This window comes from Ceratocystis lukuohia, assembly GCF_044167205.1.
Source record: "Ceratocystis lukuohia strain C4212 chromosome Unknown Supercontig2_pilon, whole genome shotgun sequence".
Classification (NCBI taxonomy): Eukaryota; Fungi; Ascomycota; class Sordariomycetes; order Microascales; family Ceratocystidaceae; genus Ceratocystis; species Ceratocystis lukuohia.
Window position 1 is genome coordinate 235,959 of NW_027263521.1, and position 16,876 is coordinate 252,834.

At 49.2% G+C, this 16,876-nt stretch overlaps 6 protein-coding genes across 6 annotated transcripts; 2 read left to right on the forward strand and 4 right to left on the reverse strand.

Annotated features, from left to right (window-relative positions):
• Window positions 1-1,588: 1,588 nt before the first annotated feature.
• On the reverse strand, window positions 1,589-3,109 carry HOO65_020067 (cell division control protein 12; the record flags this gene model as incomplete). Its single annotated transcript, XM_071006729.1, has 4 exons — window positions 1,589-2,167; window positions 2,278-2,588; window positions 2,705-2,867; window positions 3,008-3,109. The coding sequence occupies 4 exons, from the start codon at window positions 3,107-3,109 to the stop codon at window positions 1,589-1,591; spliced, it is 1,155 nt and encodes a 384-aa protein (XP_070860705.1).
• Window positions 3,110-4,370: 1,261 nt separating this feature from the next.
• On the forward strand, window positions 4,371-7,201 carry HOO65_020068 (Periodic tryptophan protein 2; the record flags this gene model as incomplete). Its single annotated transcript, XM_071006431.1, has 3 exons — window positions 4,371-4,388; window positions 4,440-4,552; window positions 4,648-7,201. The coding sequence occupies 3 exons, from the start codon at window positions 4,371-4,373 to the stop codon at window positions 7,199-7,201; spliced, it is 2,685 nt and encodes an 894-aa protein (XP_070860706.1).
• A 669-nt stretch (window positions 7,202-7,870) lies between these two features.
• HOO65_020069 (putative nucleosome assembly protein C36B7.08c) lies at window positions 7,871-8,868 on the reverse strand (the record flags this gene model as incomplete). Its single annotated transcript, XM_071006942.1, has 2 exons — window positions 7,871-8,700; window positions 8,778-8,868. 2 exons carry the CDS (start codon window positions 8,866-8,868, stop codon window positions 7,871-7,873), a joined length of 921 nt encoding a protein of 306 aa, XP_070860707.1.
• A 1,518-nt stretch (window positions 8,869-10,386) lies between these two features.
• On the forward strand, window positions 10,387-11,383 carry HOO65_020070 (uncharacterized protein; the record flags this gene model as incomplete). The annotated part of the gene is made up of 3 exons (XM_071006943.1): window positions 10,387-10,659; window positions 10,805-11,182; window positions 11,243-11,383. 3 exons carry the CDS (start codon window positions 10,387-10,389, stop codon window positions 11,381-11,383), a joined length of 792 nt encoding a protein of 263 aa, XP_070860708.1.
• Window positions 11,384-11,813: 430 nt separating this feature from the next.
• Window positions 11,814-13,744, reverse strand: HOO65_020071 (Serine/threonine-protein kinase BUR1; the record flags this gene model as incomplete). The annotated part of the gene is made up of 3 exons (XM_071006601.1): window positions 11,814-13,228; window positions 13,345-13,529; window positions 13,620-13,744. The coding sequence occupies 3 exons, from the start codon at window positions 13,742-13,744 to the stop codon at window positions 11,814-11,816; spliced, it is 1,725 nt and encodes a 574-aa protein (XP_070860709.1).
• Window positions 13,745-14,371: 627 nt separating this feature from the next.
• Window positions 14,372-16,677, reverse strand: HOO65_020072 (Acetoacetyl-CoA synthetase; the record flags this gene model as incomplete). Its single annotated transcript, XM_071006514.1, has 4 exons — window positions 14,372-15,889; window positions 15,966-16,015; window positions 16,145-16,510; window positions 16,566-16,677. The coding sequence occupies 4 exons, from the start codon at window positions 16,675-16,677 to the stop codon at window positions 14,372-14,374; spliced, it is 2,046 nt and encodes a 681-aa protein (XP_070860710.1).
• Window positions 16,678-16,876: the final 199 nt, after the last annotated feature.

Here is a 16,876-nt window from a genome sequence, read left to right on the forward strand (position 1 = left end):
GAACGGTCTGTACGTCACCATGGTGACTACGTAGAGGAGAAAGAGAGACAGGACAAGCAGGGCAAGCGATCGCTAATGTTGTAAACAGCACGGTTTGTCTTGGGCCAGTAGACAAAGGATGAGCGTAAACACAGGTAGTAAAGTGGGCAGCAGGAGAAATGCGATGCAAATGCTGCACTTTTTATGGATGCCAGAAGCCAGAGCCAAGATAGGCTCAATGACACAGTGCCGAGTTCGACAAGACCGTCGAATTAGCGTCTGAGTCAAGAGCGAGCTGGAGCCTCTCAAGGCCAAAGCAGCCTGGAAAAACAGGTCGGCAAGGAATAAGCGCGATGGAGAGAATGGAGAAGAGAAGAGAAGAGGGAAAGGCTAATCAGTCAAGATGACGAAAAGGAAGACATGACTCGAGAAAAGCCAAAAGACGTCGTCCAAGTTGCTAAGCCAAAATTTGGTGTTCAAATAGTGGCGTGAAACATGTGAGCAGGGAGGAGAAGAAAAATGAGCAAAAAAGAGCATGCAAAACATACCAAAAATGGACCAAAAATTAACTATGGAATATCTGTAAAAGTACCCCGGAAAGAAAAAAAAAAAAAAAAAAAAAAAAAAAAAAAAAAAGTAAAAAGTCGGCTTTAACATTTCCCTCCCTTGTCCCGCCAAATAAGGTAATGCCGTAGCCAAACGCTACAGTCTTTCAGAGGCACTGTTAAATGTGCACGTCATATTTGCACACAAAGCGTTGTAGAGGCGCTGCAAAGCCAATGCTGGAGGCACTAGAGCGATCGTTGCAAATTGCTCATTGGCCTTCTCTCTTACTGTAACCTCACATCACCCTACATTACATCAATATCTCCCAATTCACTTGACTTGGCATCATCCTTGCCAAGCCTCTTGATGTATAACAATTCACAGCAAAGCAACCCAGGAGGGAAAACAGGTAATAAAGTCGCAGCACCAAAAGCAATACGCCATCACAAGCAAACCTGCATTAACCGAGACTCGCACCAACAAAAAAAAGAAATCAAGTTCAGCCCCATCCATGACGAACAATGAGGCAATGGGACAACTGGGTAAAACGAGGATTTTGGCTTTTTCAAAGGCATGAATGATTATAACAATAAGGTTGGTGCATATAACGCAAACTCCATTGATCCCTCCAAAACAACCCAGAACATGTGAAAAGAAACATGGAACAAAACAAAAACATCCGATCCATGGGCGGAAAGAGGGTGTCAAGGAAGACCAGGAAACAACAAATCAAAAACAGCAGCAGACAGACGTGGGGGGATATGGCAATAAAGAAGGTTAGCAAGAAGATTAAGATAGAAGGGAAAAAAAGAACAGAACTTGGGGGCAGGCGACGTCCAGGGAGAGAAGAGGGAGCGATAAAAAAGAAAAGCCGATCGGAGCCAATAACCGGTTTCGTTTGCAGAAGCTTGAGCCAGTTCTAATTGTCAAAGCTCCGCCCCGGCACATGAAAAACATGACCAACCAGAAATAGCCAGCTTGACCCAAGTCTTGCCTGTGGGCCCAATTCAAACAGCATCTCAATCCCTTCCTACTCCGTCCCCTCCTCTCATCTTTCATCAAATTAACGGCGGCCGTGGCTTCGGACTGCAGCACCCTGCATCTGTTCCAGCTCAGATTCAAGCTGCTTGATTTGTGCGTGTGTGTGCTCGAGATCCTTGTTGAGGCGATCGCGCTCAGCGATGAGCTTCTGCTCCCATTGCCGGAAGCGCTGCTCCTCAATCTTGACCTGCTCGGTGAAGCGCTTGCGCAGAGTCTCTTCTTCTTCCTTGAACTTGGGGTTATCCAGCTTTCTGGGCCGAGCCTCGCCGAACTTGCGGGTCTCCATTTGCTGCGCGCGGTACGCCTCGTAGTGGAGCTCTTCAGTGGTGTGAATCAGGTCTAGCATGTGAGTTCTGATCAGAATCGAACGAAGCTTCTTGAAGTCACAGTGATCCTCGTTCTCAACCTCAGCAACACCCCATGAGTACTGGCGGCCCTTGGCAATGCGGCCATCGCTGGTCTTCACATCCTTCTCCGATCCAATGACAGCGAAGGGCATGGCAGCCATCAGGGAGCGGGCATGCTGGGCAGCAGCATCGTCATCTTCCTCGACAGGAGGCTGGTAGATCTTGATATTCTGGGCCTCGATAACAGCGCGGATCTACAGGGGAAAGACAGGGCAGCAAGTTAGTGAACCGAGCCAACTCACAACCCACAAACAGAGAACAAAATCCAACAGGATAACGACGCCAAGACATGAAGATAACTTACGCGGGTCTTGAACTTGCTCAGATCAGCAGGGCTTAGAGTGTCGGCTTTGGCGATGACGGGAATTAGGTTGACACGCGAGCACAGGCGCTTCATAACTTCGATATCCAGGGGCTTTAGGGTGTGGCCAGTGGGGCGGATGAAGTACAGGCAAGCGTGCACACGCAGGTCAATCTTCTCCTGGCGGCGTGGCTGCTGCTCCTGGAGCATGTACGATTCATGCTGGTCGTCAAGGAATTCGATAATGGGCATCCACGAGTCGCGGTTGTTGACATAGTCACCAAAGCCAGGTGTATCAATTACGGTCAGACGGACTAGAATGGGAAGGGTGAGGGAACACAAAAGTTAGAAGCTATCTCTGTGAGTGTGTTTACGGCGGATTTGGATAGGGGGTAAATTCAATCATTGATTTTGCCTTTTCAGTTCATACCTTTGAAAAACTTCTCCTCTAGCTCGGCCTTGGTGATCTCAATCTCGACAGTCTTGTCAACCTGCTTCTGGTGCCGGCGCTTGTGGTCGGCGTAACTCTTGATAGTAGTAGAAAACAGTGTGTTGATAAAAGTAGTCTTGCCCAGGCCCGATTCACCAGCAACCTATAGAAATAAGGGATAGACGTTAACTTCCAATTTTATCCCGGAAACGACATCACAAAGGAAAAGAAAAGGGCAGACATGGCTCAGAAGCCACAAGGATGGATAAAAGATGTCAATGACAAACACAGAGAGAGACGTACCATGATAGTGAATGAAGCACCGCGCTTGGCGACAATCTTGTGGCGCTGGTTAGGCAGGTTGGCAATGCCAATGGCAGAAGCGCTATCCGCAGTGGAGGCCATTTTTGTGATGGTGACGATGGATTACGGTGATGATGATGCTAAGTTAGGTTTAGGGGTTGAGGTCCAATTCGACTTGGGCGAACGGGTGTTGCAAGTATATGGGGTTCGTCTGGTGGCGGAAGCGCGAAACAGAGACAGAGAGCGGAGAAAAAAGAGAAGGAATCAAAAAAGCAACAACAGACAAAAATGCCAGTCAGTCCAAGCAACAGAAAGTGGAATTATGAAGAAGAGTTTGCAGCAGCAACGAGCCAACGCGGTCGCAACGAGAAAAAAAATAGCAATAAAGAGTGCCAAGATTGTGCCTTGGAGATGTTTTGTTGTCAAAGTCAATACAAGGAGGCAGAGAAAGGCAAGAAGGCAGGAAGGAGAGAAAGGAGAAGTGATTGGACGGGCCGGCCAAGTAAGTGGGAACTTCAGAATTTGGGAATTGGGGGGGGGGGAGGGCTGATTCAATTTAGGAAGTTACCAAAGTGGGCTGGCTTGCTTTCTGCGCTGGATGGATTTTTAGGAAGGCACAACGCTCAGGGGAAGGCAGGGAAGTTTACACTTGAAGGGACCAAACAAGCCAGCTTTTCTCTAGGAAGGGGACACCAGAAATGAGGACGTGGTACCGTATTACTTACTACAACCTCCAGTACAACACTAGGCTTCCTGCTAGTTGGCTTGCTCCTACTCTCTCTGTTGTCTTTGAAAGGCTATTTCACCTCATCTTCTCTCCCATTCCTCACACATTCACTTTGACTACCAGAAACACGATTTGATATGGTTTACACTAACACGTTCGACCAAGAAACGCCTGAAAGGGGAAAACAAATCGAATAATCCAAGGAGATCACCATTCAGAAGGAGATTTATAACTTGACCCCTGACACCATCAACTCAAGCCTCGCTACTTTTGGCTTAGCTCTAGGTATTGGTCTGTGCAGGCTTGTAGGTCCCTGAACATGGGGGGAAGCTTGGCCCAAAAACAACTAAATTGGCGGTCTTCTTTGGCTAAATACCAACCATCTCCGTTCATTTTGCGAGGTCACGTGTATCTTATGTGGGGCGCGTTTACATGAACCCATTGGCCCATCGTACAAGGATTGCTGCTCTTATCAGACGTCCTTTATCTTATCGATAAGGAAATTTGTAGAAGTTAGAACTTTTGCGAGGACCTCAATTCTTCATCGCCGGTGCTGTTCATGTGTTAAGTACAGGCGTAACAAGACTTTGTCCGACTTTTAAAGCAGGTCGGATAATAAGCGAAGTTGCTGTGAAGATGAAGACGGACTTTAAAGTGAGCATCCACCACCACTTCGCAAATTTCAGCGCTTACTAACTATCGCAGTTCACAAATCTCCTAGGCCAGGTCTACTGTCAGGGCAACCTGGTGTTTGACCCCGAAGGCACTCACCTGTTTTCCCCTGTGGGCAACAGGGTAAGTGTGTTCAACTTGGTTGAGTAAGTGCGCTTTTCCAGCATCACAAGAATCAATATATCTGCCAATCTGCCGAATCAAGAACCAACGCTAACCATGCTCCTCACACCTCCAATAGCAACAAAACCTACACTCTTCCCTTCGCCCATCGCAAAAACATATCCCGTATCACACTCTCTCCACGTGGCAATCTCTTACTATCCGTTGACGACGATGGTGTAGCAATTCTCACAAACGTGCCACGCCGCATCCCCATCTACCAATTCTCCCTGCGATCTCCTGTGACCGCACTCGCCTTCTCCCCTTGTGGCCGCTACTTTGCGGCTGGCCTCCGTCGTCGTATCGAGGTGTGGCATGTGCCCTCAACGCCAGATGCCAATGTCGACGGCCAAGTTGAATTCGCGCCGTTTGTGCGCCACCACAGCCACAGCCAACATTTTGACGAAGTTTGTCACATTGAGTGGTCCAGCGACTCTCGCTTCTTTCTCAGTGCATCCAAGGATCTGACTGCCCGGATATGGAGCTTAAATGCCGAGGAGGGCTTTGTTCCCACTGTACTCTCGGGTCACAAGCAGGCTGTCGTTGGCGCATGGTTCAGCAATGATCAGGAGACCATTTACTCTGTCAGCAGGGATGGTGCGGTGTTTGAGTGGAAGTATGTGGCTCCCCTCGGAACCAGCGATGAAGACGAGCCGTCACCCGAGGACTTCCGGTGGCGAGTGGTGAAGAGAAACTACTTCATGCAGGGCAGCGCGCACGTCAAGTGTGCCGCCTTCCACCCCAAAAGCAATCTTCTAGTTACAGGCTTCTCCGATGGCGTCTTTGGGCTATACGAGATGCCCGACTTCAACCCAATTCACAAGCTCAGCATCTCGCAAAACGATATTGACTTTGTAACCATCAACCAGAGCGGTGAGTGGCTGGCGTTTGGTGCGTCAAAACTAGGCCAGCTTCTGGTGTGGGAGTGGCAATCCGAGTCATATATTCTCAAGCAGCAGGGCCACTTTGACTCTATCAATGCTCTTACTTACTCGCCTGACGGTAAGAGAGTAGTTACTACAGCCGACGATGGCAAGATCAAGGTCTGGGACGTCGAATCGGGCTTTTGCATTGTCACCTTCACTGAGCACACAAGTGGAGTGACAGCCTGTGAATTTACCAAAAAGGGAAATGTCCTCTTCACCGCATCTCTCGACGGCTCCATCCGAGCATGGGACCTTATCCGATACCGCAATTTCCGCACCTTTACTGCCCCCACGCGGCTATCATTCTCGTGCATGGCCGTCGACCCTAGCGGTGAAGTTGTTGCTGCTGGTTCTCTTGATTCCTTTGATGTGCATATCTGGAGTGTCCAGACTGGCCAGCTGCTCGACCGTATGAGCGGCCACGAGGGCCCTGTGTCGGCCGTTGCCTTTACGCCCGATGGCAGCCACCTTGTGTCTGGCAGTTGGGATCGCACAGCCCGGATATGGTCCATCTTTGGCCGCTCGCAAACCAGTGAGCCACTACAGCTACAAGCAGACGTAATTGCAGTTGCAGTACGCCCCGATTCGAATCAGCTAGCTATCTCAACGCTTGACGGCCAGCTCTCTTTTTGGTCTATTCATGATGGCCAACAGATTGCCGGCCTCGATGGGCGTCGCGATGTTTTCGGTGGTCGCAAGGACACCGACCGTCGCACAGCAGCGAATAGCAGTAATGCCAAAAGCTTTGGCACTATTCGCTATAGCACAGACGGATCTTGCCTGTTAGCAGGCGGTGACAGCAAGTACATTTGCTTGTACTCTGTATCCACAATGGTACTTCTGAAAAAGTATACCGTCAGTGTCAATCTTTCGCTGCAAGGCACACAGGAGTTCCTTAACAGCAAGAAGCTTACAGAAGCCGGTGCTGTAGGCCTAATTGATGACCAGGGCAATAATTCAGATGCCGAAGCCACCAATGCCTCACACAACGCACTGCCGGGATCGAAGCGCGGCGATCCTAGTGCCCGCAAGATCCACCCCGATGTGCGTGTTACCAGCATTGGCTTTGCGCCCGATGGTGCTTCATTCTGTGCTGCCTCGACTGAGGGTCTGCTTATCTACAGTGTTGATTCTACACTGACCTTTGACCCTTTCGACCTCAGTATAGAAGTCACGCCAGCTTCAACGCTAGCTGTGCTTGAAAACAACCAGGACTACCTCCAAGCGCTTGTAATGGCATTTCGCCTTAACGATGACGCACTGATCAAACGTGTCTTCCAAGCCGTCCCCCACCGCAACATTTCTCTTGTTGTCGAAGGTCTACCGACACTTTACCTCCAGCGCCTCCTGCGATTCGTTGCTACACAGACTGAAGACTCTCCACACATCGAGTTCTGTCTTCTATGGATTCGTGCCGTCATCGACAAGCATGGCCCATGGTTAATGGCCAACCGCGCCAAGGCAGACATTGAACTACGCGTGGTTAGCCGGGCCATCTCGCGCATGCGTGATGATATCCGCAAACTAGCAGACAGCAACATTTACATGGTAAATTATCTAGTAGGCCAAGCCAAGACTAAAAATTCATCACTTAGTCTAGGAGCTCCAGTGGTGGATAAAGTACAAAAGGTGGTTACTGAGGGCGAAGACTTTGAGATGGATGATAGCGATGGGTCAGACGGGGGTGAGTGGCAAGGTCTGGAGTAATGGAGTATGGAAAGGGAGGCAAGTGATGTTTTGTATTTTCATTGCATAAGACTTTGTTGTTGTTTTTAGTGTACACACATACGGACCAAATAAAAGGAAAACTTATAATACGAAGCTACCAAGACATTAGTGAGTGCCGAGCTATGCTTGCTACATGTTAGAAAAGATGAAAAAAAAAAAAAAAGACTGATAGTATACTGTTGTCTAGGGTTAGACTCTAGACCATCGTTCAGGGTTACCTAACAGCCTAGCACGTTGTGTAACTACATATCAGAAACCACCAGTCTATCACTAACACAATAGTGCAAAGTAAGCCAAGGACCAAAGAGTGCACGAGCCAATTGAATCTATTCATTATCCATCATCCATCATTTTTTATATCAAAGCGTGTGTGAACTCTAGAGCCAAACGACCCGTTTCCATGGTATCAAATCCCGTCCCATCCCTACGTCGTTATGTTTAATAGTTACCCCAAAAGTAAATCCATCTTCCCTTCGCCTGCTCCGATTTTTCTACGTATAATTATTTTCTTTTTCTCGTGTATGTGCTGTCCCCCAGAGTCAAAGAAGAGCTGTAAACGGTACAAGACCTAAGGAGAATGCGCAAGAAAAATGACAGGGAAAGCAGTGGCAACCCCAGTCTTTATGCGGTTTTGTCTTTTTGTCCTGCTTACTCGTCGTCCTCCTCCTCAGTCTCAAAGCCAGAGTCGCTCATGTTCTCCAGCTCATGAGCCTGGGTGAAGTACTTGATGGCGTTGGGGAAGAGGTCATCAGCCAGGCAGATAGCCAGGTCAGCACCGCCAACGAAGATGTCATACTCATGGTCGTCATCATCATCCTCATCTTCCTCCTCATCTTCCTTCTTCTCGTCTTCGGTCTTCTTAGGGGCGTTGCCAGCACGACGGGCGGCCAGGATGCTCTTCTGCTCCTTGTGCTCGGCGTCGGTCACGCGGCGGCCGCGGTAGCCGAACCAGGCAAAGAAGCTGACACCACCAGCGGCACTGTTCTCCAGCTTGGCTATGAGCTTCTTCTCGTTGTCTGTAGGAGTATCGCTCTTGGCGGTACCGGCAGCCTCGCAGGCCATGTCATCATCGTAGACCTTCTTAGCCAGGTCAAGCATACCCTCGGTCAGGTCCTTGCCTTCCTTCCAGTCGATAGTGACAGGCTCGGAGACGAAGCCAGACCAGTCACCCTTGCCGTAACGGAAGTAGAACTTCTTCTCAATGATGGTGTTGTTAAAGTACTCGTTTTCACGGAACTCGAAAGTGAACTTGATGGACCGAGGCTCGCCCATGCCACTGTCGCCACCCTCAATCTCAAAGTGGTTGACCTTCAGAGACACCAAGGAGGAGAGCAGAGCAGCGGCATCGGTGGGCATGATGTACTCATCGATGTCAGCAGGCGCCTGTTCGAAGACAAGCGACCAGAAGTTGGGGATCTTGTTAATGAGCTCGTGGCGCTTCTCGTACAGGCCGGCCTGAAGCTCGACCTGCATGCGGACTAGAGGAAAGGTAACATGGTTAGTATGTGAGAAGATGGGGATGAGGAGCTGGGAGAAGCCAAAATGGGCAGCTTACTGATAGCGTTCTCAGTCTCCTCGAACTCAAGCTCGATATCAGCGAGCTCCTCGAAGAAAACTTCGGAAATGGTAGTCTTGTCGTCCGACATGATGGATGATGGGAGTATAGAGAGTATGGAGGGAATGTGTGAGTGGAAAAGAGAATAGACAGATGGAGGAAAGAAGAGTGAAGAATGGAAAATGAAAGGAAGAAGAAGAAAAAGAGAGGGAAAGAGGTGGGAGGAGAGACAAACTTATGCTAAAAGGAGGGGTAATAGGAGAAAAGCCAAAGGGAAGCAAAGAGAAAGATAACAAGAAAAAACTTTCATCTAGACTTTTACCGAAACTCCTTCAGCATGAAAAAAATAAGGAAAAAAATATAAAAATAAACAACCAAAGCCAGGACCTTTCAAGGCTCCCCCCAAGCAGAATCATCACTTCGGCAAATCAGATTCTGCCATTCTCATCTTCTCTCTATGCTGCCGGGCCAGCCAAGATCAGCAGCCAGGAAGAGGGGCCCAAGCCCATAGCAACAAGAGGCAACATAAACAAAGAAGCGTGAAAAATTAAAAAAAGAAGGTTAGAAACCCCACCAACATCCTTTTCTCAGCCGCCCAGCCAACAAAGTGTTATTCTCTTGTCTTGTCATCGGGATTGCTTGTCTTCTGTTCACCCCTCCACCCAAATAATTTTATTATCGATAAGACTCTATCGACTCTGTCCTGTGATTGGCCAGGCGCCACTTAAAGACTTCTCACTGGCAGGCGCCTTCAGGGCGGTGTGAATGGGCAGAATGCACCAAAGCCAGGGCCCTGTTTGACCTGCTAAGAGCTTCCTTTTTCGCCTCCCATCCTTCGGTTTCATTCGCTTCTCTTTTTGGCGATGGGAGACAGAGTAACAACACTAGATCAGATCAAATCACAGCTTGAGAACGGCAAGCGAAAGCCAGTGGGGCATATCAACGTATGCAACTACAGTCAACATACCACTGCACTTTCCTGACGAAATCTCCCGGTCACTGGAGCCAGCCTCGTCCATCAGGCTACTCGTTTGGCCCCCTCTATAGCCATTCTATTGTCTACTAGAACCATTGCCCCCGTGTTTTAGTGTGTGCTTCTCTTAATCTAGTGCCTGGTCCTTAGGGAATCACAACGATCATACAAATACCGTGCAACCGCTGGCTACATGAGCTTGGAGCGTGCGTGAATACATGGCGGAAGAACAGCGACAACCGCGTGCTGCTCCTGATCATCCTCACAATCCGTCCCATTATGGCTATATGATTGCGTGTTCTTTCTTTTCGTCTATTCTGTTGTCGTCTAACTACCTAGACGTCTGTCTCGTTCGATATCACGCTTCGCCTATTTTCGGTCGCTGTGTCAGGTGCATTCACATTCTCATATTCTAGCGTGTGTTTGTGCTTGTCTCCCTTGGGATCCCGCCTACAGCATCTGTGCCACTAATTTCCGGTGGTTTTTCCTTTTTGTTTTCTTCTCCCTCAACCTCATCCGTTCTTGTTGCAGTTTCTGAGTCTCGGTCTCTCAGTTCAGCCAGCCATCTCATCTTCTCTTAGTACCAATTCACTTGGTCTAATATCACATACGAGCCCCCTCATGCAGATTCTTAATATGGACCTTTCGCCAATCTGGGGATATGTACGCGTCGTCATCTCATATCTGCTGCTCGTCCGCCATTTCTTGTCAGGAATATATGCAGTCATCACTTACGTCATCCTTCCACTCCGACTTGCAATACACGCCCTGTTTCTCCCCTTCGCTCACTTTTTCTGGGATCTAGCCCTGTTCTTGTGCTCGCCTGTAATTGAGGTTGTCCTGTTCTTTGCCAGCTGGGTGGACCCGTTAGTGAGCTGTGTAGTGGCACTCAAACCCTTGTACACGTTTGTAAGTTTGCTGTAGGCTGGCATGCACGTTGCCGTCTGTGCTCCTCTACTTAGACTGTGTATTGTCCCTTTCCACTCCAAGCACATGGTTTATGTTTGCCTCATCTGTCTTTGTGTCCGTACATATATCTAACCCATATGTTTAGTTTGGTGTGTCTGCCTTGATTGGTTTCATAGCCGGAACTGCATGCTTTGCCATCTCATACTCGCTTGAGAATCTTTTGGGTCTAAACTCGGCGAATGTGCCTTATACCGTCCTCTCACAACCTGATGATTCATTTGTGCCCCCCAAGCACATGTCACAGCATCCTTTAACTCACAAATCAGAACACCGCCATCTAATCACCGCGCCCTTACCCCAAAGCAAGCCCCCGTCATCTTCAGCCCTCACAAGCCCCACAAGCCGAGCCCAGCCTCGTCTACTCTCGCCGCCAGCCTCACCGCGGTGTCCATCCCCGGCACCCTCGCTGCCTTCATCGCCATCAGGTTCTGTAACCTTGACATGGGAAGGCAAACAAGCGCGGGTACGTGCCCACGTCGGCGAAAGACAAAGGCAACGGCTGGCACGGTTACATTCACTCCAGCAACAGGCCCGACAGAAAACCGCCAGTGCCGCTGCTGCCGCCGCTACTGCTAGTGCTATCACCGGCGGAGAGGGTGGCATAAGGCGCATTCCACAGACCATCGTGGAGGATACTGAAGCCGAGGCCCGGACGTCATCGTGAGAAGCCCGTAGACTACAAACACTGTGTGTCTACCCACATATCGTTACAATTCCTCATTCTCATTTGTTTCCTTTGTTTTTTTTGCTGGCATCTTCTCTAATCTCTGTTCTCGTTTTTCCTGGTCCCTTTTCATGGCTTTGGAGTTCCGGTCACCATTTATTTTTTCTTCTTTTATTTTTTCCCATACATACACACACATAATATCTTTTCTATTCCTTGATATCAGATACCGTCAACCCGAATGCAGCAATGAAATCCAGTGTACTTTTTTTATCCTGTCCTGGAAAATACAATTTCTTTTTCTTACCCGTTTCTTAACCCCGTCTCTCCAGGCATCGCATGCAACGCGTCTCAAGATCCACGGTAACTTGTTGAATCTAAAGCCATATAACCCTTTGTGAGGGGATCCTACTGGAAAATGAATGCATAGTTATCTCCGGTATGAATCCCGATCTCGATCCCGGTCGCGGTCTCGATCCCGATCCCGATCACGGTTATTGAATCCCGGACTACGACTACGTGTCCGGCGTTCCCGCCGATCACGGTCTTCACGGTCCCGATAGTCATCCCTATGCCGACGGTCATCTCTGTCCCAATCTCTATCTCTATCTTTATCACGGTCTCTGCGATCGCCGCCCCACTCACGCTCTCTATCACGGTCCCTATCATCTCTATGACGACCACCATCTCGGCTGTAATTAGGCACATATGAATCCTTGTCATCACGCCTATCGCGATTACCACCACCTCCATCTCTATCGTTCCAGTTAGGCTTATTGTTACGCGGCCTGCGGTCTTTGTCGTAATCGCGATCACGATCGCGGTCACGGTCACGGTCACGGTCACGGTCACGATGACCGTTGCTCATATCGAACTTGTCCGGTGGGCGAGGCGGCAGGCCACGCTCACCACGTGCCCATGCTGGCCGCCGGGCACCATCTCCACCGCTATTGAAGGAGCTTGCCGTGCTCCGGTCATTGTAGCGACCACCATTGCGATGGCCATTGAATTCATTTGGATCGTCGGCACAGCCAACAGTTCCTCCCTGGGGCGCTGGTGGTAGTGCAGCCTTGCGATCCTGGAACTTTTTTCGATCAAGTTCGTGGCTTTCCTCAAAAGTGGGGAGTTCATGTGGCTTAGCGGGAAGAGGATCCATCTTGAAGTAAGCATGTTGCAAAGCATCACCAGCGTTGATACGTGCCCGCCAGTCTAGATTCAAAAGTTCTTTGAGTAAAGCAACAGCTTGGGGCCCATGGTCCTTGAATTTGGTGGCCAGACAGCCTGGTCTAGACCGGAGTTTCAAGCCCTCAGAGCCAGGAAGCGAACGCCATCCGGGCATATTAACATCCGTGGGAGAGCCCACCAGGTCCCAGATAATTTCTAGCTGGTGTGCATCGCTCTCGCCGGTTAGAATAGGCTTCCCAATGAGCATCTCACCAAACACACAACCAACACCCCATACGTCGATAGCTGGTGTGTATTTACGCAAACATAGCAGTAGCTCCGGAGGCCTGTACCATCTAGTGACCACAAGGCCAGTGTAGTCTCTGTCACCGGGGCCTGAGCCCATACCTGGCCGCGGCGTGGCGCCGCTATAATGTCTTGCCAGACCAAAATCGGCGATCTGGAGGATTCCACGGTTGTTGATGAGAAGATTGGCAGCCTTCATGTCACGATGGAGGATACGCGAGTCGTGGAGGTAGCGTAGACCCTCTAGCAGTTGTAGCATGTAGCACTTGATTTGTGGTACTGTAAAGGTGACTTCAGGGTTGTCGAGAAGACCAGAGAGATCGTGATCCATGTATGGCGTGATCATATACATGGAGGGACGTTTCCTTTTGTCGCCTAGTGTAGTGCGAGGTTAGTACGGTGCGACTGGGACTGCGACCATGGCTGTAGCTGCGAGTGCGACTAGCGAGCGGCCTTTATTATGGTTGAGCAAGGTCAAGCAGGTTTCTTACCAACGCGCTGGGGATACTCTACCGACATGTCCTCTAAACGCAAAACATTGGGGTGTGAGAGTAGTTTCAGCAGGCGAATTTCACGCAGTGCCGTAATAGGGAACCCGTCTTTTTCGTTATGCATGATTATTTTCTTCATGGCCACATGAGCGCCTGTTCGGCGCGATCGCGCACGATGGACCTCTCTGCATGTCGAAGGTTAGTCAACAAAGCATATGATTGCATCGGGCAGACGGCAGGTCAGTTTCGCAAGAAAAAAAAAAGAAGGAACATACCCGAACGTGCCTTCGCCCAGCTTGCCAAGAATCTCCCAGTCGGAGATGCGAGAGCATCCGACAAAACTGCTTCGAGAGCGAGCATGGGCTTTGGCAAAAGCCAACTCTGCTGCTGAAGCGGCCATGGTAGAATCCCGAAGGCCGTAGATGTACGATCGCTAGTGGTGACTTCGGCTTGCTTCGATTAGCCTCGCTAAGTGGTCATGGGATTATATATGCGTGAGATTGTCGTGGCTGCTTGGAGCGAGACTCAGAACGTCGATAACGATTCGACCGAAAGGCTCAAAACTAATAACGATTATTAAAAGAGTAGAGAGTGGGAACTTATTGAATCTTGCAAAACAGACAAATTGAAAGAGAAATAAGGAAAAAATTGTAGTTTTGTGTACAAGAGATATGCAGGCTAGAGAAGAAGACCAAAGCACAAAGAATCAAAGGCAAATATAAATCCAAGTTACGCGTTGTAAGTAAGTAAAATGGAAAAAAAAAAAAAGTCGTGAACTTTAAACAACAAGGCTGAGCAAGTCGCAAGGAACAAAGAGAGCTTTGAAAACAGATCCTTTGGCGGGAAGGAGACAGTTCATTGGAGAGTGCTGGTACGGTATGATACACTGTACTTGGCCCTTTTGCATCATTTAACCCTTGTGAACACAAACCCTAATTCGCATGCTAGCTATGATAGATTCATCGTATTGTCTCGCTGAAATGCCTTTCTGTTTGTGCCTTTCCGTTTGTCCCTTTCCCACCAAATCCTACAGTTTCCCCTTAAATTTCTCCTCCACACGTGCAAACTGGTAATAATATGCTAGACTTTCCGGGTTCAGCAACGTTGCGCTTGGCTTGACTTGTTGCCCTGAAACAATCTGCTTGACTAACAGTTCAACTTTCTTGAGATTGATTGTCGTGGGGATAGCTGGCGTGGGAAACACGAATGTCGGTACGTGTCGCTTGGAAAGCTGCTTAGCAATCTGCTGTTTGATATCTATAACCAAGCCCTCGTTAAATGCACAACCACTATTCATGAGTACAAAGAGCATCACCTTCTCGTCTGGGTCTCCTAGTCGGCGACGACCTACGCACAGCGAATCAGCAATTCTGTCAGAAAAGTTGCGCTCGATAACAGCGTAGATATCTGCAGAGCCAAAGCGTACCCCGCTAGGATTTAGAACTCCGTCTGCACGCCCTAAAAAGTTAATGTTGCCTGTCACGGGATGGATAGTGCAAAAGTCACCGTGAGCCCAGGCGTCTTTGTAGCGTGAAAAATAGGTCGAGATATACTTGGGACCAGGTGATGAGAGTGGAAACTTGGTTGTTGGAGACACTGGGCCATCGCCCCATAGAAAGCAAGGCATGTTGGGAAATGCTTTCGTTGCAACAAGCTCACCAGGCGAGCCATCCTCAATAGGTTTTCCCACTAACGCAGTTCCGTCGCTTGAGAGGGGCTCTGATAAACTATACACGCCGACGGCAACACCAAGGGTCGGCCCCTGTGTGCCTCCCACATAAACCGGCGTTAGGGGATTCTCCCGCCCAAAACAGCCGGCAATTTCGGTGCCGCCCGAGATATTGGCTAGATGAGTGTGACGAGGGAAACCTTCGTCGTAGAACCAATTGAAAAGATCCTCAGATAGGACCATTCCTGTGCTTGTCACATGTTTAAGCAGGCTCAGATCGGCGATATCCCGCGGTCGGATGTTATTCTTAGCCAGCTCATAGAGAAACCGCGGGCTTGTTCCGAGCTTAGTAGCCTTGAACTTGGAAAGGAGAGATATAAAAATTCTTGGATCTGGGTGCAGTGGAGATCCATCATACAAGACAACACGTGCTCCATACAGGAGTGGTGCCACCGCTGCCAAGTACATGATCCAACCAGTGGTTGTGTACTGCAAGGAGACGTCATTTTCGTCCTGATGCTCGTGGAGTGTCGCCTCCTTCAACATGTTAAGGGCGATCCCACCAACAGTCTGTACGATTGCCTTTGGCATCCCAGTAGTTCCAGAGGAGAAATAAATCGTCGCTGGCTCGCTAAAGCCAACTCTCTCAAATTCGGGCGTTGACGATGGGATAGCGAGGAACTTTTCTAGGCTAGTGACGTGTTTGCTTGAGCAGACCGGTCTTGCTATGACGAAGCGCGGGATAGCCACGATAGAAACAAAAGATGGGCAAAGAGGTGCGGAGGTTTTCGTTACCTCTTCTAAGACGGCCGCGATGTTCTCCCTGAGCTCAACGACCTTACCGTTGTATATGGCTGCATCGTCATAAAATATAAACTACGGAACGTTGTTAGCGTTATTTTGGCGGCCTACGAAAAAGAATTGATGCCCATATAGAGAGCTCATCACCTACCTTGGGATCAATCAAGGATACTCGCTGCATGATACTCGCGATACCCATATCTGTGGATGAGGTAGTGAACAGGGCGCCCAGCCATGTCGTACCAAGGTATACCACTAGTGTTTCTACACTATTTGCTCCAACTACTAATATACGGTCGCCTTTCCCCACTCCTCTTGCCTTTAGCGCACCCGCCATCTTGGCTGCCCGGGCGCGCAGCTCCTTCCAGGTAATATGTTCGACAACGGAACCAGCCTCGCGACAGGCTGTGACCGCGATTTCTCCATCGTCTTTACAGGAAGTAGAGCGCTGAGAGGCAAGGCATGACTGAGAATCAGCCGAGGTGGGACCGGCAGAATAAAGCATGTTCTCGGCGAAATTGAGAAAAACACCTGGGAACCAAGTCGGCACAGCAGATATGGGAATAGACTCATCAACAGCAGTAGCCAAGGTCCCAGTGTACAGGATACCGAGGAATTTGAACATGTGAAGATAGAAGGTGTTGCGCTGTGTGATGCTATATGTGTGCAGGTCTTGGAAGGTCTGGGTTAAAAGGTCTGGTTAGCGGGAGCGAAGATGGTTTACAAAATGATTGAGGCGTAGATAAGGGACTCGCCTGGAGATTGAGTCCTTCGCATTTGTTCAAGTGCATCATAAGACGGTACATCTTGGTGCTTTTGGGGTTTGGGTGCTCCCAGAGCTTCTTGGGTATTGCAACGACCATGATGGGCGTCTAGCGGTTCGCGGCCTAGGGTCAGAATTTGTAGTACGTTAGATGTGAGATATGCAAGTATATATTTAAGTTGAGCGCAACTCGTGACGTGAGGCAAAGGAAAAGAAGAGGGGAAATGCGGTTCATATATGACAAAAAATGAAAAAAAATATTGGTGGGATAAACGAAAGCAAGCTGAAGGCAAGTACCC